Below are 22,775 nucleotides of genomic sequence, written 5' to 3'. Positions count from 1 at the left end.
TCTCACCATCTTACGATCTAATTAATCTAAATAAATAGAAACCATCCAGCATCGTGCACTATATAATGTTGTTTTTGTGCTCGCTGCGACACCAGAGAATCTCAGGCTGTCACTATCAATCAGTCATTTTCATGCACGGCACAAACTCACCGGACAAAGAAAAGCCTGAGTGAGGGACAGAGAGGGACTCAGCTGAGTGACTGCCACTGGCAGCCAAACAAACAGCTCGCGCTTTTGTCTTTCCCTCCCTCCTCTCCCCCTCCCTCAGAACAGTGCAACAGTGTTCGACTGTGCCAGATTCACAGAAGGGAGGGGCCCTGTGCTCATTTATGAGCCCTTCCTCGAGGTCGCGCAGCAATCACCCTACATTTGAATGGCCACATCAGCAGACAGATAATCAGTGAGATAAAGGACGGCATCCTCCATGCCAGCTCGGTGAGGGTGAGAGTGGAGGGTGGGGGCTGACAGGGACGTGGGGGAGGGGGTGGGTATAAATGAGGGCCAGTGGGCATTCTCAGTCACACGGTTGTCCCCGGTGCCTTGTGACCAGGAGAGAAGCTTGCAGCCATGGCTTTCAATGGGACCTGGAAGGTTGACCGCAATGAGAACTACGACAAGTTCATGGAGCAGCTGGGTGAGTCGGTCAAATCAGGAGCAACCTGAAGGCGCTTCAGGTTGCATAACAGTTCTGTTTTTTTTAGTTTTTGTTTTTTTAAATGATGTGACCTGCGTGAGGGTTAAGACTACAAGATGCACAGAAGGTTCCAACAGGTTTGCTACTTGACTTCGTTTTGAATTTAAAAACACGCATTTTTGAACATCCTCCAGGCGTCAACGTGGTGAAGCGCAAGCTGGGCGAGCACGACAACCTGAAGCTCGTTATCGAGCAAACCGGGGACAAGTTCCACATCAAAGAGTCCAGCACGTTCCGCACCAAAGAGATCGACTTCACCCTGGGCGTCCAGTTTGACTACTCCATGGCCGATGGAACCGACCTCACAGTGAGTGACGACAAATGGCTTGAATGCAACAAAATCAACAGGAAAATAATTTTTAAAAATGCATATAACAACAGGCTTAAAATCCTTATAGAGGTTAAAAATTCATCTTTTTTTTTCTTTATTTTTACCAGGGTACTTGGGTGCTAGAGGGTGATACCCTGAAAGGGACTTTCAACAGGAAAGACAACAACAAGGTCCTGACCACCACAAGATCACTGGTCGGAGGAGAGCTTGTGCAGGTCAGTGCCACCCTGAAGTGAAAGATGGAGCCGCCCAGCTGCATTTGCAAAACTAAACCGGATCTTTTTTCTTCATACATGCAGCAAAGTGGATCTCCAAATTTCATGCTTGCACAGGGCCCACCATAGGGGCATCAAGAGTGAAGCGGGCCCATTTGTAAATCTGCTGCCATCTCATAGCTAAACACTGTCATATGCATGATATATTTTGTCAAGTTGTATTAGGATGAGGGTCATTTTAAAGATTTCCCGCGGCTCCCCTTTGCGTTTGTTTGCAAGCTGCCAAGATTCGGCCTGCTTTTAAACTAGATGCGCCGCTTTCTGAAAACTGAAAAAGCTACATTCAAGAATCTCTGCCGAAGTTTTTGCTTGAAAACTTGATACAGTTTATTTGATAAATTGTATCTTTGAAGGTTGCCAGAACCAAACAATCTTATCCTCTCTTTCTTGAGGAAGAAACCTTGAAGTGCTGCATTTTAGACGCGCCCGTCACATCAAAGCACTAAGTCTGAACTTTATCGTCTACTTGTAGCAAACAGGAAGATCGGCTAGTGCATAAAACTGTTCTATGCAACGGTTTTTATGCAGCCGTCCGTATAAAACAAATTTCATGACTGCAGATTTTGTCATGCAATGTCTCCATTCACCTGAACTTTGTCTATATTTGCAGAGTTACAACTACGAAGGCGTGGATGCAAAGAGGATTTTCAAGAAGCAGTAACCAGGATCCGGCTGTTCATACTTTTACTTTTATATAGCTCACACAACTTTTTTTTTTTTTTTCCTTCTTAACAGTAAAGAACAACCAACCCTAAGGTGTATTCTCAATTCATTTATTTTATCTACCTGAACATGTTTTTATACATATGTACAAATGCCTTTGGGGATGAATCATGAATCATGTAACGGTGAAACAATAAACAGAAAGGTGTCGCCCCCTGATTGACAACTGATGACCTTGACAGACACATTTTTGTACTCTGCGTCCAGTTCTCAGGCCAGGAGGTCAGGAAGTCTAAATAAAGGGAGCTAAAAGAGCTGATCCAACTGCAAAGTGTCCCTTTTTTTTATTCTCAATTATCTCAATTACTGTGAATAACATCCAGCTGAACTCAGGAGGAAACACAACTAGGACAGAATCGCAGCGCCATTTTGATGTCTTAGAAGAAACAATAAAAGATTTATGGTTTTTCATGGCGTAAAGCGACGTAAGCTGGATGTGCTGCTTTCATTTGACAACAGACATGTTCAATAAAACTTTACACATGCCATTAACACTGAGAAATGTTTGCGGGTTTTTAGAAATAAAGCTAGCCGATGAACTCTGATAACTCTTGACGTCATCGAGATAAAAGGAAGATTAAAAAAAAAAAAACAGAGGATGGTGATGAAACTATCGTGTTTACATACAACATGAGGCCGTTGAGATACGTTTCATACAACTTAACCCACAAACCTTCAAAGACCAGAAAGTTAATCTGCAGTTAGATTGAAGGAAAACAGCCCAATTTGCTGTAATGTTTGCTCTCCGTGTTGCAATGTTTGCCTTTTTAACTCTTTGTTTTAAATTTGAGGTAATCCGTGTGGATTGCATCACAGGGGGAGTGACCTACACTTGCAAATCCCGTGCCAATTATGATAGCGGGCTGTTATTTTTATTATTATTACTAAGCACAAAGATCACCTCTTCATAATTACATTTTTATGAGCATCTCAGTGTTTTTTATCTTTATGATAGGGAGGATAGAGGAGCTAATATTGCTTTGTTACCGCACTCCAGAGTCTGATTCGAGGTGACTCACCCAGTGTGTAGAATGACTGTGGTGTGATGTTATTGAGATATCATGTGTTTGCCTGTAAGGAAATAAGTGCTCTTTTAAAAATGAGGGCTTTTTTATTTTATCACATGAAGCTTTAGTGGTGGAACATGAAACAAAGCTGCTCATTCTGTGGGTAAAAAAAACCCTCAACAACAACAACTATGTTGTCTTTTGGCCATGAGAAAGCAAAAATAAAATGACTCAATGTGCAATAAGCACTGTTGACCACAAGAGGGTAACGTGTGCTCATTTTATATCAGATTTGCGATTCAAACATAAAATATAGCGTCATGGTGAAAGGACTTAGTAGTGACACACTTAAGCTTCTCTGAGGACTGTTCAGATTTGTTTTAGGTAGCTAACTAGTCAGATCGAAAAGAGCGTAACTAGTTTGATATTTATTTTATGACACCTGTTTTGACTTGACTGTGTCCAGTGTCTCCTCACGCAGACCGTCTGTGCCACCAGTGCAGGGCTTGGTCAACGTTAGCAGGAATTTGAGCACGGATCCTTTCCACCATGGTTTTGTTACAAGAAGGGCAGGTCCTTGATGTTTTTTTGTTTTTTTCTCTCTGGCTTTGAAAAACCTCAAGGCTCGATACACAGCATGCCAAATGGACCGGCAGAACTTATAAAGAAGAAATTTGAGGACAATGAGTTCTGACTCTTCAGATAAATCTGTAGTGTTTGTCTTTAAAAATGCTTTAAATACTTGAATAGTTCTTCACAACAGAGTAGAAAAGTCGGAATGCAAAGACATTGATGCATAAATGAAAAGGTTGAGACTGAAATCACAAAATGTACTTCTTATTCAAAATGTCCGCTAACTACAGCTATATCTGTGAGGCTAGTTTTGCATGAATTATCGCATCAAGGAAGCATGGCGCGGAGATCAGCCTGTGGTCCAGGTGGATTTGCAGCTTTCTGCTAGTCTGCATCACTGGCTTTGGTGTCTCTCCTCCCTATCAAGGGCACTGCCTTCATCTTAACATAACATTGCTTTACTTAGAAATACTTTCTGTTGCCCTTGTGCAGTTTGATGAGAAACTGGATTTTTTGGGGTTTTATAAGCTTTAATGAATGAATCTCTGAGCTTACATTTTTTTTCAGTTCGATAACTGAAAAAAAAAATTTATATTTACATTCTAATTTATTAACATCATCGTCCAAACGCATCTGACAACTGACAGGCAGTAATGGTACGATCATCCCTACGTACAGCATCGATCTATCACGGCTCGCGCCCTGAGCGCCAACATCAATCATGGCGGGTGAGTCTGCCACATGTTGAGCTGACCGGGCAGAGAGAGCGATCAATTATCGGAGGGACCTCAACATAGTCTGTGAAATTTCCTTGCTAAAATATTCAGACTCAGTTAGTCTAAATGTTTCAGAAACTGAATATATTGGAGCAGTTCCACACCCCTATAATGCTTTTCTTATCGCCGTAATTAGTGCGTCACCATTGTTGGTGTTGGCACTTTGTAGATGGAGTCTGTAATTCCCTAAGATAACCAGTGAGGGGCGCTGCTGGACTCCTGAATTTCCATTGAAAAGGTTCTCTGGGTACATGATGTCATTCTGAGTCAAGCTAGCTATCATGTGACACACACCATGTTTACACAGACACGCACAGTACGCTTGCTGGATATCAGTGTAGATTATTAATAAAATATCTTTGTGTAATTATCTGGAATCTGGTGAAGCAGACTGAAGCAGCATGGAATCTGTGGGAAAAGGGAATGTCGTGGGAGACTTTAGTGTTTTGATTGCTGAGGACCTGAGGGCCCTTAGGCCCACCGCAGGGAGCTGGAAGCTGCGGCCGAGTGCGAAGCAGGGGGCAAACAGAAGGTGGACGGAGGAAAAGACACGCAGAACAAGGCGTAGATTTAGTGGGGGGGCAAACTTTTCCTCCTTCACTCATCTTCACTTTGTTTAACAAACGCAGAGAAACCGTAAGCGTCGGAGGGAGAGTCAGAGGTTTGGGGTGAGGAAGTGCTTCTCGGTAGCCCGGCGCCGCATTTTGACCAATCAGTGTTCAGATAATGACTGTGCAGAGACGCATCCAAGCTGTGAAATGATGACTTGGAAGTTAGTCAGCGATGAGTACAGCGTCAAGTCTCATGCATTTTAGCTGCGAGTATCTGGAGCTACTCTGTGGCAAAGGTTATCGGCTTCTGTTTGACTAATGTAACAATGGCAGTAACTTGTTACAGTGAGAACTGCTGGTTGAGGCATGCAGAAAATACCAACAAGCAAAGAAAACAAGGGTGCAAACAAAATGAAAACAGCATTAAAACAATTATCTACAGTTTCAGGAAGGGTGAGCTGTCCTACTGTAAGAGGCCACAGTGATCAGAGGACACAATTCCCATGACAGAGTGAAGCTTGGTTGCAGTGGCGCAACTACACATTATTCGGGTGGATGGGAAAGCATAGATCGGCAGAGCGCTGCCCACAAGTTTCACACTCCTCAGCTGACTTGCCTTCACCCCTCGCGTCATTTGTCCCTGAGGCAAGTAAGTGCATGCACATTCCCATTGACGGTGCTTTCAGTAATGCGTAGCAGTCAGTATGGGGATCTGATTAGTGACAACTTTCAACCAGCATTAGCATTTTCAACAATTAGAGCTGTATTAGTTTATTCTTTGACTCCACGGGTCAAGCCTCTTCAACTAGCCAAGGCCACTCACGGAGTCCATTGCTCCCTCCTTTGACCACTTTGACTTGAACCCAGAACTTTCCGTCGGAGCTGCAATTTTAAAGATGCCATGATCCTCTTAACCATCACAGTTTTGGCTCTTGGCAAACTTAAGACATTAACATGGCTAAGTTCATTTCTTCACTGTTAATTCATGTGTGTCAGATTGAACCAGTCAGTGTGACTGTTTTTATTTCTTTGTGCTGTTTAACAGGTGGCACATTTGTGACTAGCATGAACAAATTGTAACATATTGTTTATATTTTTTTTTTTCAGAGATCCAATATTTATCAGTAAATACTGGTACATTCCTCTTCCTCTGTTGGAAGACAGACACTTTAAAGGCATCGCAAACAAGTCTTTAATGAACTCCTTAAAGGGTGGACGCTAATGTGTTGCAAGTTGGGTTTTATGACTGCATGAATATTCTTCCCTGCTCACAAGGCACTTTTATCCAACACTTTTCTCCTCCATGACAACGTGTGAACGCCCCTCAGATGTGTGTTAGTGTGTGTGCGTGCCATGTGAGAAGCTGCTATATGCTGCCTGACAGATGAGAGCTGAGACAGTATGGAGGGAAAGTAAATTGGCTTTGGCCTCTGTCTCAGGTGTAGCCAGCTCCTGGGTTTGCCAGGCTATTCTTATAGAGGGCAGGGAGAGGTCTCCAGCTCCCCTGGTGCAAAAACCACTTTATAGTATCCCACATCATGTTTTGATGGAGGGTTGGGGGGTGGGGGGGGTTATCCAATGACAAGTGTGAAAGAGGGAAAATGGAAATGGCACCATGTGCAGGTGGATTTCTAAAATGGGCAAACGGCGTCCTCTAATTTTCTCCAGCAGGCCGTCTTCTCTTTTATGTTCATTTATTTCTGTTTGCAGTCTGGACAATATCATCTTTCACTAGATCACATCAGATATATTAAATCAATAGTTTTACAAATTTGTATAATAGATTTTTTTATCCCTTCTTTCACTACACAGTTCTTTAAGTGTGTGACATTTTGCCCTTTTAGTCTTACTTTTTTTAATGGAGAACCTTTCCATTACTACGTTATAATGTGCTATTTTTGTACTTTTCAGTAGCAAAAAAGGCCTAATTGAGAGGCAACAGTTACTTTGTAACATTATGTCGTGCCTCTTATCAAATACATCTAAATGTGTTCTTTTGTCATTCACCTGCACGAACAAAAACAAAGTCGGAATATTCAAAAATTTGTCCCCACTTGCTTGACGTTAGTTTCGTTTGTGATGTCGTCAATAAATAATCAAATCAAAATAAGTTCTCCTGTTTTTGGGGGATTTTTTTTGTACAATCCTGAACGGGGAAATCCGCCCTTCATAGCCCAGCAGTGTTTTTTATTTTATTTATGTCTACGTTTATTAGAGGGGGACATAAAAGTATCTTAAAGTGAAAACATTTGCGATGCCTTCAGCTATATCCTCTATTTGAACAAGAATCTGAACAATCTTTTTTTACCCAATTTTAAGATAAATAAACATCAGTCACGACAGCAGCTTTAATGTCAATCTTTAATGGCAGATGGACCGAAATGTCTTCATTTAACCTATTCATAAAAACGGCTCCATTTGATCACCTTTTTTTTTTCTGTGTGTGTTTCAAACCAACAAATTTCTGCAACTCACTGAGGTCAAATTCCTCCTCACAGTGGCTAAAATACATAAATATCAACAGCACTGTAAGCATTAAGAAAAAGAACAAACATGCCGTGAGCATGCACAATACACAGCTACACACACTGAACCAAGCAAAGAAACATCTTTCATTAGCAGAGGGATCGTCTCATCAACCTCCAGGACAACTTATGTACCATAAGGCTGGAAAAACATGAAAAGATCTATTTGTTCTCCGACTTTCACAGTGAATTTATAGGAGTATTCACATATCAAACACAGATTGTTTCCAATCAGACAGCTACAAACCAAAAGAAGCCCTAGAAAAATGATCAAATGATTATACAATTGAACTTACAATAATACTTACAGTGAATCATACAATAGGCATCTTCTATGATCTTTTAAAAGAAAAAAAAAGAAAAACTTACACACACTTTTTTTTATAAATACTTGTTCTAATAAATTTGGCTCCACACTTGGTTTAAAATTGTAAAAGCAAAAAAAAAAAGAAAAGGTCTTCATGTACTCAGGTGATATGGTCCACCGTTATATGATGCATATTATTATTATTATTATTACTCAACATGAAGAAACACTGAGAAATGTACATGACTCAACTCGTCCTAGATGGTTTCACACATCTGGGTTTAAAGATTACAGGGAGTATTGTTTACTTCTTACAGCGTTTCAGTGTTTTTTTTTTCTTCTTCTTCTTCTTTAGCGCCACATCAGTACATGTGACTTTATCAGAAAAGTACAAGAATCGAGTACAAGGGACAAGGATCATAATTTTGTCATTAAAAATGTCACAGAAACATGATCAGTTCATGATATGTTGCACAGCAGATGTTATTGCAGAGAGACACCAGATTAGAAATTATATTCTCCCCCCTCAACCCCCTCATCTCGATCATTAATATGCAAATGCAAACTCGACAAAAGCAAGTTGAATCACGCAGGCTTCCTAAAAATAGACAAAAGAGACAAATCGCTTAAAGTGAAAATTCTTTCAGATGCTGAAGGACTCTTTGGAGTGACACCAAGAGGGACATGCAGCAAAAATAATATCTTACTTCATAAGAAAAATATCAGACCGAGGACTACAAAGCAGTCAGACATTGAATTCTAAATAGCACACCAGTGTAAGTAAGAAAAAAGAAAAAAAAAAAAAGCCTTTGGTCTTTTTGTTTCTCTGTACTTATCTGTTGTCCTTTTGCTACAAAATGAAGGAGCAGATTTCTAATAATAGTGGAGTTGAGTTTGCCAGTCGTTGCCGTCTCTGGGGTCACTTTTTTTTTTACTTTCACCGGCGATGGCTTTAATCCTGTCGATGCCTCCACTAGCACATCTGATTATGACAGCCTACAGGGCAAAAAAAAAAGGACTTCTGATTTAACTCGGCTCAAAAAAAAAAAAAAAAGAAAAGAAAAAAACAGCAAACCAAAATCCACAGATTTATGTAGAAAAGACAAGGAGGCAAACTGATATGACTGCTTTGGTATGGAAGGACAACTTGTAATTTTTTTAATAAATGGCACAAAACACAAAAAAAAGGCAAAAAAAAAAAAAATCAAAAGGTATGACAATTTCTCATACACAACATGAACCGATCAAAACATTTCAACATTGTCTTGATTACAAAAATACTTTTTTTGTACTTCTTTAAAATATCTAAAAATGTACAGCATTGTTGTTTTTTATTTTCGATTTTTTTTTTTTTTTTGCAAAGTCATGCTTCGACATGTATTTATTATAATAACATTGATATGAATGATATACAGAATAGTAATAATTCTAGTATTATAACAACATTACTCGATAGCACTTTGGCCACACTTCCATGGATCTCCTCCTGCGGTCTTTCTTTCTTTCTTCCCGTATGTGACGCCATCGGGAAAACGGGGACCGTTTCCATCGCACGAGTCAGAGGAGGTGTAGCCAAAGTGCTGCCTCTAAAAGCTCGAGTATGTAACAGTATAAAAAAATCTAATAGAGTTGCAAAGACTTCGGGAAGAGGGTTGGGACGGGCGCTTGATGTGTGATGGAGGCTGGGGTCTAGTATGTCCTGAAGCCCAAAAGGCTGCTGCTGCCTAAGGGAGAAAAATACAAAAGGAAGATAGGGCTGTACAGGATTCTGCACATCGCAGCTTAAACACTAATGAAAACACAAGGGGACCATGCAGAGCTGAATGACACACACCGATTCTAAATAAAACCCCATGAAATCTCATATAAAAGGAGACACTGTAATAAAGACACATGCCCTCAAGTCCCGTCTTGGACTCCCCCTCAATCTCTAATACTCGGCCTTTGTGTCTGCAAAACCACACAAATTTTCATCTGAAATACAGTCACGGCATAAAGATAGAAATATCTCTATAAAATCTGGGCAGCGATTTGGAGAAAGTTCTCACACCCATTGAATCGCCATCCTGCTCCAAACGCAGTCTTGGACGTATTTTATTGGAATTTTATGCGATAACCCAAGACAAGCTTAGAGTGCATGTAGAATCTCTGTGAACATCGTTTTTTTTTTTTTCAGCCTTGCCACAATTTCTCAATGGCATTTGGGTCTAAACTTTGACTAGGCCATTCTGCTATATGTAAATAATCTTATTGTGGCTCTGCCTGTATCTGCCTCTTCCAACAGATTTTCTACCAGGATTGTCCTGTCTTTTCCTCCATCCACCTCTCTTCCCATGAACTATAATCCACTTCAGTGTCTCTGCTGAAAATCAGCTTCCCCACAACATGAAAATGCCACCATTATGTCTGCCTGTGGGCACATTGTGCTTTTTTCTGCCACAAACCTTTTATTTCTGTGTAGCCTAAAAGTCTGAGCTGATGTCCTGAAAGAGAAAGTACTTTCTTCTGACTATGACTGCATCTAGTTCTGAAAAAAAAAGTTTTATACACACACACACACACACAAAATAACTGCTCAGATGAAAGCTGACACAGTGTTAAAAATGTCTTAGTGGTTAGGTTTGAGCCAGCAGATGTATGCGGAGGTGTGTCACTTTTTATCTTTTTCACACACACACACAAAAAAATAAATATTTCACACAGTGTGACAGAACAGACACGGACTGCTTTGGTGGACACTTTGGTGGGTAGGTGGGATCTACACCTTGCCGCCTAGCTGTCCTCTCCTGTTGGAATCAGCGGAGGATTAAAAAAAAAACTCACCGACGGTGCGCTGCTGCAGGATCTGGAAGCAGGTCATTCCTCCTAATTTCTAAAAAGGAAAAGAGGCAAACAGCAAAGCCCGTCACAGCCGGCCACGGCCACCATCACACATCAGGAGCCTGAGGATGCAAAGAAAACCCAACGTGTCCAATTAGTCACCTGAGGACGAGACATTTGACTTTTGAGTGCAGATGTTTGAGACACACAAAGAAACCAGAAGGAGATTTTTTTGACTTGACTGATGACAAGCTGGTAGAAAATTCAATGAATGTTTAATTCCCAAGCGTTACCATGGTGCACCTACAAAAAAGGCTCTTTTGTGTAAGAAGTCATTACTGCAGGAAGTACGCCAAGTACTTCAGCGAAGAGTTTAAACAGAATATAGGAGGATATATATTAAAGGAGCTATTTCAACAAAATGTGTAGATGTGTCTGTGATTCAATCAGGTTCCAGGAGAGCAAGAGAGAGCAAGACTTTCAGTAGTTAACAGAAAGGTTCTCCTCTGATTCATCCTGTTGTGGATAAAACCTGTCTGTGATCATGCCGATTTGAAAATGTTGACAAACTCAGAAATAAGTCAGAGTTGAAGAAAATATTGTCTAGGCTACAAAGAGGCTGCTGTTTTTCTAATTCCAGCTGCACCAACTGTACCAGTCGATATTGTAAAACCATAAACAACTTGACATGTGAACAAGGTAATCAGTTTGTTTTAAAACAAATTGCAAAGCAGTTGCCCTGTGCAGAGGGCAAAATCGATATTTATCAGTGCAAAAATCAGAACCTCAAAATTGGTCATAAAATTCAGATTTCTATTTGTGGTGGGGTTAATTTAAAGGGGGAAAAAACAACAACAACTTGTTTGGTCGTACTTTAAACCGCTTGTACCAGTTATGACTTTTTGGTGTGACTAAATAGATCTCCCTGATTAAAAAATGTCCAAGTAAGACTCGAAAGGGACCAAATGTACCAGAACCTCTCTTTGATACGCAAAGTTTGGTAAATAGACTAAAGGGATTTGGTTTTCTAGCCAGGGGAGTTTTCTCAACATCCTGGATACACTCAACTATCTTTCCAGAAAATGAAATCTCTCCTCTGATTAGTTAACTGATGTTGACTTTTAATGTCACTGAACCCTCCTTTTGTTTTCCTACAAATAGGCCTGTCGCAATAAACGATAAATCGATTAATCGCACGATAAATTAAACCTATCGACCTCATTTTAATGATCGGCTTTATCATCTCTCCCTGCTTTTTTTTCTTTCTGTTGATGACACTGAATAAAAAAGGCTCAGCTCCGGTGCTCTCCACTGACCCTCCCTTCTTCATTTCCTTAGTGTAATGTCCAGCGCACACTACACGAGTTGTCCGCCCATTTTCAAAATCTGAGAGACAAATTAGCCGACAGAAATCCTAGGTATAATGGTTCGATCGGGTTCGTCATGCCTTGTGGTGTCCAGCCACCTGGGCACAAAATAATGGCTACAAGTCCAGTTAACTAATTTTAATATCAGGCATTAATCAATGCTTTACTAGAATCCACCTGTGATGCATGTGACTAAAGTCAGCGTAAAGTCCTGACTGAATGAAAATCATTATAACCTATTTATGTCACGTTAACGAAGAACAGCTGAAAACTTACCGGGTTTATCAACTGCGGTAGCAATTTGGCTCCAACTTCTCCCCCTGTCATTTCTATATTCTTTGCACGAAATGTTGAATAAACATTAATGTTATTTCCACAAATCATCTCCGATGTCTGCTGGACTTTGTGTTGTTCCGTGTCAGCTGTTTGGGATTCCCCTCTGTAATTTCCCCTCAGAAAGCGTGGAGGAGAATCCGTGCTTTCTGATTGGCTACCTGTCACATTCAGCGTTAAGCTCCCAGTCGGGGAAAACCCCTGATTTAGATCGGAGCGGTCACGACGATCTACCGTAACCTACCACACACTGCAGGATGATCGATTACGAAATCACCAACGACAATCTTAGATCAGCCAACAATCTAAGATTGTCGAAAGGGCAAAATAGGGGCAAAAAATTGTGTGGCATGAACTATTGCATTAGGTAGTGGGATGTGCCCATCTTTATTTAAATCTAGTGATTAATGAAGGGCAATATAGTATACAGACTCCATAATCTGCACTCTTTTGGTTGAATGCAGTATTTATTTCCACTTTGGCTTTATGCTGTTTAGTTTTTATTCAAGTACGTTTTTTGCCAATGGAGACTGAGAATCCATTTTATTTTTGTTTTTGGTTGTTTTGTTAGTGTTATGTGTTCTTTTGAAAATAAAGTGCATCTATCTATGGCAGGAAATAGCATGCAGTATTACATCATTTCCATTAAATCAGTGTCAGAAGGTCTTGAAACAAAATTATCGTTTATCGCAATAATTTTTTAGACAATTAATCGTCCAGCAAAATTTGTTATTGTGACAGGCCTACCTGCAAATCTTTCAAGCCCAAACTTGAACTGTGACACGCAGGATGTCTCAAATACTCATGTCAAGCTTCTCCCCGACTATCTTTACCTTCCACAGCATCCCACCACCAGCGGATCGCAAAGAAAGGTCAGACTTCTTCGCCAGATGTACTGCTAAAAATAGACCTCTTTCTGAAACTGTGGCAACTTGAGTTCAGGCGAGTTTTGGGCAACTATCTGGAACAATAAGCAACTAGAAAGTCATCCGTAATCTTATGAGAAAAAAAGAGACTGGCAGACTGACATAGTCAGAGAGGACGCATGAGACTTGGAAACTGCTTCTTGAGAACAATGCTTTTTTTGTTTTAAGGGAGTAAGGACGCTTGAACTAACTGATGCCCCATTGCGCGTTCAATCAGGGATGAGGGAATCGATGCGCTACACAGCCGCTTGGCTAACCTGACGGGACGCTTGCTTCCACATCACCCTGTTTGTTCTGGCTGAGACGCCAAGGTTAAAGACTGGGTTGATCATTGAACATGTCTGCACAGATTAAGGACAGGTTTAGTGAATTTTAGGCTTAATATGTTACATCCAATATCTCGGTTCTGCTGCATGTGAGGATAGGTAAACAAGCGGTGTTTGAGAAAGAAGGGGTGTGATCGGGTTTCACATGAATGCATGGGCTGTTTCTTTTTTTGTAACGCAGCGAATTTTCTCGCTTGTTATCACCGATTGTCGATTGTGTGCTGTGACTAAAGGGAACAGAGGACTTGTTAAATCATCTAATAAGAGCAAAGTTCCAACAAGTAACTGATTTCAACCATGGTAATGGAAACAATTGTCTTGATTCTTTTGTTAGATGTAGCATAGTTTTAGATTTATGTAAAAAAAAAGCATTCAAGCATGAAGTTTTGGTAGCTTGTTAAGCTGGGCTACACAGAAGTCTGTTAACGCACAAAAGCCACCAGCAAATGAAGTTAAAGTTGAAAAAGATTGTGAACGTAAATATTCAGAAAAGGTCTGAACAAATATGGCTTACAAGGGGTTACTCAGTAGAAACACGTTTCTTACAGAAAAAATTTGATATTTAATACATTTCCTCACTCTGCTTCTTTCTCCTACTGCTCTCCATCTGAGCATTACTTTAAGATACTGCTGCCATTAGCTTTATGTTCTCATTGCACAGAAGTTACATCAAGCCAGATGTAACTGTTTAGCAAAAACGCCTTCCTGCAGGGGGGAGCTCAGCTGAGCTATTGCTGACAATAACATTACCTTCATGTTCAATCGATGACATTCATAGCCACCTTTCTCTCACCTTGTCTCCGTCCTAGATAAAGCCACTGAAGGGGATATTGCTGTTTTTCACACAATTGATTTCAGAGTTTATTTACTTTGCTATAAAACCACTAAAGGAGCTACAAACTATTTTTAAGTTTTCCGGAACATAGAAAATTCTTCTGGATCAGTGTTTCTGTGCTCCTTTTTTTTTGTTGGTCAAACTTGGTTGTGGCAGATGGGCTCTCGTACTGAGTCTGGTTCTGCTGGAGGTTTCTTTCTCTTAAAGGGGAGTTTCCCTTTCCCAAGGAAAAAAAACGCCTGTCCTGAGCTGTGTTTACATCCCAACGATGGCTGCTGGGGAGGTGGGTGGTGGCGAATGCAGCTGCTGACATGCAGCTCCTGAGATCTGATGCAGCTCCAGTCTATGCCTCTGTGTCTCAGCAGGGGATGGAGGAATAAAGTCCCACTTCCTTATTAGAAAGGGCCCCAGCTGGCCCAAAGCTCTCCTTCAATTGGAGTTAGTCCAACATCGCACAGGAACCACTGGTTTAGTCAGGCTATTGGCCAAAAACCTCCTCAGGGCAGGCAGCCAGACAACACACACACACACACACACACACACACACACATATATATATATATATATATATAAGTCTCTCACAGGGTCACAGACAAGCCTGCATGGTAGGGGTTCGCACCCCACCACCACCCCCAGCATGTCTTGTCAGATGGAAAATACGGATTACCTTTCCCTGCAGTTCACTACGTATTAACGTCCACTGTTAGGTTGTCTTTGGAGCGAGCTCTTTGCCAGAGCATGAATGTCAAATACAATTCAGCTTCATGGGCTTTCAGATGAATGAAGTGACTCTGAGTATTCGGGGGATGGGGGGTGGGGTTATTACAACACAAAGCTAAAAAACTTAATCAGCTCCGAAAAGTCAGTGGCTTTCTGTTTGAACTTGCAAGCGGCAGTGAATGTACTTCTCAGAAAGGCTCTTCCCTCCAGAGGCCAGGTGATTAGGACAGCTCACGGTTAAAGATCCCACACACCAGCGCGGTTCCAGCTGCCTGCATTCTCTGTCTGTGAGTCGCCCCCAGTTAGCGAGACGCCAAGACAACCGCTGACCCACAACAAACCTCTCCAGACTGCTGACCTCTAGGCGAGCTTCACCTTCCTTTCTGAAATACCAACATTCAACATTCGTAATTAATTACAGGCTTTTGCTTTTCCAAGACTACTCCCACAACATTACACAGCAGTACAACAAACAACACCAGCGCCTTACATGAGTATTTACACCACTCGAGCGTTTTCACATTTTGTTGACCTCGCAACCACTAATTTTAATGTATTGTGTTAGGATTTTACACAAAAGGTAGTTCATATGTGCAGAGCAGAAGGAAAATAAAGCATGGTTTACAGCTAAATATTTTGGACGGTACACAGCAGCGCCGTTTATCTTCCTGTCAAGCCGGACACAAAAACAACGAATTGTTTGCAAAGCTGCAACATATCAGGGACAAATCGAGCAGGAAGGTTAACTAAACAACGAGCTCTCCGGTGGTAAAAACATAAGCCTCATTCGGCTTCAGCATGACAACACGACGACCGTGGATGTATTAATTACACGTGTTGTTTACTATGTGTGTAAAATAATCCACAAACCATCTTGATCTACAATGATCATTCTAGCCTTTATCCAATTTTTGGGGGATTTACCCAGACAAAATGTTCTGTCAGGGTAAATTTAATATTTAAACAAAGTGAAGGAGGGAAAAAATCGAATGAATCTCCATTAAAAAGCACATATCTGCAATTTCAGTCACCACTTTGATACAATAGTAGTGGGAAAAAATGCTAGTTTGTTTCCAGGGAATTTTCTCTCCACTTCTTTCCTTAGTGGAAAGACGTTTCAAAGATCTGACGTCTGTGGGGTTTAAAGGAAAAAAAATAAAAAAACAGTTTCTGCCTGCTGCTTCAGGACAATGGCTTTGTGTTGCAAAGGACATAATTGTTGTTTCCCCCTAACTGAGCAGTTATTGGAGCCTCTGTTAAGGATGTGTCAAAAGCCTTAGAAGAATTTCACCTAAGATTACATTATAAATAAAAAAATAAAAAATAAAAAAGATCTTGCCTTGATTCTGACAGCAATCTTTCAGTTGGAGAAAAATTGTGTGTTGAGAAGAAAAATGCAACCCAAAAATTGCTGTAATTTTCTGCGTTGCTTTTAAAACTTAAATCAAGAATATGAGATTATTTAATTTGTATTCATGTGTGCTATATACACAAAATGACACAGAAGATACTTTCTACGAACTGGTCTTCAAATTGGGAAAGCCAAGCAATCATGCCATTAAACATTAAAGTTAGGAAATTGCGTAACTACTGCATAGAAATTGCGGCAATCCTAAACTTAAACATGTCACAAGTCTGTGAAAAATAAAATGTTTAAAACAACTGTAATGGTGACAAACGAGGCTGGACAAAGGTCAAAGTTTATATATACACTTCACAAACAGTGAGGAGAATGGTAAGGGAGGGAATACTATCTTAAAGGCTCATAATTGGAGAACTGAAGAAAGGAAAAGTATCTTAGGATTACAAAATCTTCAGAATCCTTACACACTGTCATGTGGGGGATTTTTCCTAGAGTTAGTCATATCACCCTAAAAATGAACTTTATGCTAACAAACATTCCAGGTGCATTTGATATGAAACATTATAAAAGGTATCAAAAAGCTCCTCATACCCCCAGGTAAGGTGTCACTAGCTCCTTTCTCTTTCAAAGGTTTTGGTAACTACCAGGATATTTTTAATAAAAAAAAAAAAAAAACTGGTGGTGGATTCTAGGAAATCACAAATTTAAATGCTTCATGTATATATACCACGGGTGCCCATTAGTATGACGGACGCTGTAGATCTAAAACCTGAGTAAAAATCCAGCAGCACAAACAAAAGACAAACAAACAAAGTTCTTAGCTCATAATTTGAATACACGTTTCTCCTCCATGCTACACAGTCGGGGTTGCAGCCCGGTGAATGTTTGCAATTATCACAATAATCTTGACTGGATATGCTGGCTTTCCATCACCCTCCTCTGCAGGCCGGATGTAGGGAAGTTGATTCACCGACGGGGTTAATATCCACTGGGGCAGAGTGACTGGTCAAACAACTTCCTCCCGGTTCGATAGGAGTAATTATTTCCTCCAAGCCCCTCCCTTTTCCACTCCGTTCCCTCAATGGAGATTAAATCCAAAACACCACGAAAGCTTTTATTCTTCAGGCAACATCTTTAAAGCTCTTAGAAATAAACAGATAATAAAAAAAGGGGTAAGAGGGAGACAGGGGAGACCAGCACCAATCAACAGCTTGATGAATGTTAGCCTCCTTACTCTTGCCACCTCCCATCGACTCCCCCAAGGTGGGGGGGGGGACCGAGGAGAACATGTCTCTTCCTGTCTCGAGACACTGGAGGGAGGTGACAGAGAGACTGGCGCCGTGTGCGTACACACATATACACAAACTATCTGGGGGGATTTGCAGTGTTTTGCTTTCTGGTTTCTTGTTTTCTTTTCTTTTTTTCTTTTTTTCCTTCTTTTCCTGCAAACACAAAAGTGGAGTGCGGATGCGGCCGATGCGGCTGACTTATCTAAGCACTTGTTGGAAATGCTCCTAGAACCACGCACCGATCCTCTAAACTAATTTGGATGTAATTTACTTTAAATAAAGGGCCACGATAAACGTTTTTAATAAAGACTCGTAAAAACGGAGCTTCCAGCAGCTCCCGAGTACCGAAGCACTTGACGGAGCGTGCGCAGCGTTTACGACCATTCTGATCGCGTCCTCCGTCTCTCTATATCTGCTCAGTCCCCTTTTATAATTCTCCAAAGAGTAGTTTGCTAGACTCAGAAACGCCAACGTGAGGTTCTAAATTAAAAAATGTATTTCATCCTGACAGGGTTTGATAAAGTGACAAATAAGTCCTAATATCTGCTGTTTGGTCGCAACAAATTCTGTGTTTATTATGGTTATTGCAGCCATATTGTGGGCATGGTAATCTTTCCCTCACACAGAGGTGAAATAAATGTTAAATGCCCTTACACTGGGCATGCCAATGTTGCAACAACATCTCCGGATCTGCTGCCAGCAAAAATACTCGACATATAGCATTGACGAATAACCAGTGGATTATGAATAAACATCCTTTGTGCGCTGCAATCAAATCAAAAACAACAGAAAGGAGATAAGCTAGCCGAATAGATTGACATTAATAATAGGGAAATGCATATTCAAACCATCCATCCATCCATTTTCTTTACACCCTTGTCCCTTAGTGGGGTCGGGGGGTGCTGGTGCCTATCTCCAGCTTCATATTCAAACTAATATGAATATTTTTCTTTGAGAAATGGGATGTACTCTTGTCTTTTCCATCCTGAAGAGAAACTTAAAAAAAGGTGTCACGTCACATGCACACCCCAGTAGACAAGTTATAGTTGGTATTTTAAGTATTAAAATAGGGAGGTGGGGTCATTTAAGACGTGAAAAATTCAGGAAGTTCTTGACACAGGAAGCACACAGCCAGAGCTGGTGTTAAATCCCTGCAGCAGTGTTTGTATCGACTTCTTGGCAACCTCCCTGACTAGTTTCCGTCCCGTCTCTTCATTCTGTTTAGAGAAATTTTGTTTTGAAGCATCACTGTTGACCAATTTCCTTCACTTTGTAGAGCCTGTTTTCACAGTGCTGTGGTGCATCCATGAACTTTTACACACCCTTCTCAGGACTGATACCTTTGCACAATGAGATCTTTTTGATCCTGCGTAACCTCTCTGTTCAGCAGTTATATCAATACGATTCAAGTTATATCAATAAGATTTAAGTTATAGCAGAAGAAATAATTTCTTTTGACCTTGACGTTATGTTATCCATTTACTGGAACCTAACAACACCTCCCCTATATCAGCATAAAGTTAAATAAGTTTTTGACTTCATAAATTTTTTAAGTCCTATTGGTTTTAAAGCTTTACATTAACAGGCTCTTCCTTCATTTTTTTTTGCTATTTTAAATTGTCACTGAAAATTTCCTTTTGAAATACTGTGACATAATTTTAACTCCATATTGCCCATTTCATAGAAACACCTTTCTGACACTGCAAATAGCTTTGAGGCTTCTTTACTCAGTAAACACTTACACACCGAAGGGTGTTGTTGTCAGCCCATCCTGGTGTTGTTAAGAGATCTGATTTTTCTGTTTCGAAACAGGCCGTCAGCGGTCAGGGTCAATCGAGCTAAAAGTCATCCAATTCTCATTCAGTCGATGTCTCAGTGCATCTGTGATAAGAATACTTCAAGATTCTCAAGGAACTCATCTAAACAGGGAGAAGAAAGCCAGGGCCACCACCTTGACAATTCAACATTTCCCACAGATTCCTTCTTAGTCATTAACTTTTTTTTTTCAAATCTACCAGACCAAAGTTGGAAATTCCCCGTTCTGTTTGATTATCTGTGACTGGGTAAAAAGCAACTAAACTATAACAACCATCAACTCCGGAGAGGAAAAAGTGAAGGGGGGAAAAAAAAAGAGAAAAAAAAGTGGAGCTTCAACACAAACGTGTAAAACACCCATCTGAACGCGCTCAGTCCTACTCAAGCAGAGCACTTGAGTAAAGGTACTAAGTGACTTTCACAGCCAGTCTGTAGTTATGCTCCCAATCAAAGCAGAGTCTGTTAGCATTTTAGTCATATTTGCTGATCCCTTTTCGGTCTGCTTAATCAAACCATCAGTGCGGACACTCTCATTGCAAATTCTGTTTGACTCGCTGCTTTTGATGCCCCAGATCAACCATAACATCAATGAGAAGAGTCGACCCTGTGCAACCATGTGACCTGAGCGAGAGAGAGAGAGGCAATGAGGAGTGTGTGTGTGTGTGTGAAAATAATGGAGTTCCCCTTCAGATTGCGCCTTTCATCTCTGATGATGATGCGTGAGGAGTGGCTGAGGTTCGATTGACCCACCGGGCGTTACACTCCCGTGTTCTCTGCTGGCGACTCACGTGTTTGTGTTTGAAGTCAACCAGCAGATACGAGACCAATTAGCCGGTTAGTTTTGGGAGCTAGCAGGATGGACATTTTTCATCTGAGGTCTAAGTGCAAAAATACGAAAAAAAAAAAAAAAAAAAAAAAGAAGAGTTGTAGTAACATTCCGAGAAATTCCTCATGTCTGTTTAGGAATGTTTCACCACCTGTTTAAACAAAGTGTCATAACATTTACTGTAAGAGCTCGTTACAATGTACATTTCTTCACCGCACCAGGGTAATGCAGGGTCAGACAATGTGTGCGAATGCTGCTACTTACACATACTTCAGCAGAACTGTCTGGACTTCCATCCCTGAGGAGTTCCATCTGCAGGTGGGAGCCAACGAATCTAAACACACACACAATCTCGCATTAACGCATAGTCCCGAAAATAACTTTAATGTGGTGCTCGGACACCAATTATTATTGTATGAAAAGCTTCAAACTGTTTGTCATGAAGTAATTTTACAATTGATATGCGTACAAAGTTTTTTTTTTAATTTCATTTACAATGGGGAACCTGGTAATATGTGTAAAAGTAATTTTGACTAACCAATTGTTTGTAAAGCTGAGTTCAATTTCACCAGAAACGCCTAATTCTGATTGCTTAAACAGAACCTGTCTGACGGCATGAAGTAGGATAAACTATCCTGATGATGATCCGTAAATGTAGAAAATATGACAGAGGGATAAACCTTCTGAGACGTGGCTGGTGGACAAAAAAAATTACTTCAAGAGAACCTCAGCGACTCATCAAGGAGGTTAAGGAATAACCCAGAACCACATCTAAAGCGCTCTTTGTTTCACCCGAGGCCAGGGTTCAAGATTTAATTATAAGAAAGAGAGAATGAATTATAAGGATTATAAGAAAGAGAGCCTCTCACATGGAGGCTTTAGGACTCTCCATGTGAGAGTCCTGAAGCCAAAACCACCGCTGGCCAAAAAGAGCACAAAGGCCCATGTGTCACCTGTGCCGAAAATTGACTGATGGGGAAAATATTCTAAGAGTAACAAGAAAAGAAAGTGGAGCCTTTTGAGAAGGTGAGTGTCTTATCTGATACAGGAGAGAGAGTTGATTTCAGCAAGCCATCCTCTGCACAGAGGCAGAGAGTCTGTTGCTGCAGACGCCGCCAGGGGAGGCACGCCTAGTTATTAGGTTTAAGGGGCAATTACCTTTTCACCTACTGCAAGGCCATGCTGCTCTGCATGGCATCTTTCCGTTAATAAATGAGAAAATACTCTAAAAACATTTTTTGTATTTACTCAGGTTATCTCCTTACAATAAAACGTGTTTAATGATCTGAAACATTTAAATGTGACAAAACGAAAAAAGCCAAAACATAAATCTGTAAGAAGATAAATACTTCTTCACGTACTGTAACTTGATCATACACACCCACCTGATTTTATTTCACGTCAGTGTTCATTGTTCTGCTTTTTGTAGTTACTTTTGCTCCAGCTACGTTGCTGACTTCATCCGGCCTAAAAACACCTCTTAGCATCCAATAACCCTGATGACATCAGCTGATAAGCTGTGGAGCCAGGAAGGTGAGCTCCTGTTAACATGATTTATATTTGATTCTTCTGCCTGGTGCGTGTGTGCATGTGTGTGTGTGAGCCTGCCCTGCCCTTTCTGGCTTTATATCAGCACCTACCCCTGGTCAGAGGAAGCTCTAACAAGCCTATCACTGACCACAACCCCCTACTGAAATCACAGAGCCAGATTCTCTTTGTGTCAGCATGTGTGCACATCCACGGCAAGCATATGGAAAAACGCCAGCTAGGCAGATTCAGCGTGGGCTCATTTTAAATTCTGACTTCATCTGAGCTTCAGCGAGTGTCTTTCTCAAGGTGGGCAGGGCGTTACGCCTAAAAGACACAAGTGTCTGCATTATGAATGGAAATATATTCTATATGCCCTCTCTGGCAGATTTGAACAACACTGCATGAGCCAATTAAAACATTTCAAGCAATACTTCAAATGCTAAGAGATCAGATCGAGCCTGCAGACCAGTCTGACACTGAGGTTGCGTTAGTGGGTCAGCCTGAACCCAACAGGATTCATGAGAAGAATTTCAAAAGATCGATATTAAAACTCTCGTGTGAGCTCACAGTTTGAGCTGAGTGGATTTCAAGACCTTGATGAACTGGACCAAACTGGGTTTAATTAAAGAGGGGGATTAAGGTTAAAAAAAAAATGATGCAAACATTAATAAAAAAAATGGATTTTTGGCTTTTTCACAAGAATCGTATGTGAATCGTCTCCAGTCGTATGTATGGCTTTTTAAATCTTTTAAAACATTACATAATCAAGGATTTATTTTTATTTTATATATAAGCCTAAATAATAATAAATAAAAAAAATATGCAATACAATATGCAAATATGCCCTGATAGGAGCTTTTAAG

The 22,775-nt window shown here is 40.7% G+C and overlaps 2 protein-coding genes across 4 annotated transcripts in view; one reads left to right on the top strand and one right to left on the bottom strand.

The window, feature by feature from the left end:
• Positions 1-500: 500 nt before the first annotated feature.
• LOC103480658 (fatty acid-binding protein, intestinal-like) lies at positions 501-2,287 on the top strand. The gene is made up of 4 exons (XM_008435687.2): positions 501-634; positions 829-1,001; positions 1,133-1,240; positions 1,911-2,287. The coding sequence occupies exons 1-4, from the start codon at positions 568-570 to the stop codon at positions 1,959-1,961; spliced, it is 399 nt and encodes a 132-aa protein (XP_008433909.1). The 5' UTR covers positions 501-567; the 3' UTR covers positions 1,962-2,287.
• A 6,808-nt stretch (positions 2,288-9,095) lies between these two features.
• The window catches only part of LOC103480657 (RNA binding protein, mRNA processing factor), a 46,077-nt gene continuing 32,397 nt past the window's right edge, over positions 9,096-22,775 (bottom strand). The window contains exons 7-9 of one of the 3 annotated variants that reach the window (XM_008435685.2): positions 20,653-20,716; positions 10,586-10,704; positions 9,096-9,486 (exon numbers count right to left, since the gene is read on the bottom strand). In XM_008435685.2, the coding sequence (XP_008433907.1) occupies positions 20,654-20,716 (63 nt within the window). In that variant the 3' untranslated portion in view covers positions 9,096-9,486; positions 10,586-10,704; position 20,653. Of the gene's footprint in view, positions 9,487-10,585; positions 10,705-20,646; positions 20,717-22,775 lie in introns of all 3 variants that reach the window. The other 2 variants (XM_008435684.2, XM_008435686.2) reach the window with 2 other exon arrangements.

The sequence above is a fragment of the Poecilia reticulata genome, linkage group LG18 (genome assembly GCF_000633615.1).
Source record: "Poecilia reticulata strain Guanapo linkage group LG18, Guppy_female_1.0+MT, whole genome shotgun sequence".
NCBI lineage: Eukaryota > Metazoa > Chordata > Actinopteri > Cyprinodontiformes > Poeciliidae > Poecilia > Poecilia reticulata.
Note: the sequence above shows the minus strand (reverse complement) of the source record. Positions and strands in the feature narration are given on the sequence as shown.

Bases quoted from the DNA above. Each gene is read 5' to 3' on its own strand.
- LOC103480658 (XM_008435687.2), top strand. From the start codon at position 568: ATGGCTTTCAATGGGACCTGGAAGGTTGACCGCAATGAGAACTACGAC. The intron at 1,002-1,132 runs GTGAGTGACGAC...TATTTTTACCAG, and splicing joins CCGATGGAACCGACCTCACA to GGTACTTGGGTGCTAGAGGG. The intron at 1,241-1,910 runs GTCAGTGCCACC...CTATATTTGCAG, and splicing joins TCGGAGGAGAGCTTGTGCAG to AGTTACAACTACGAAGGCGT.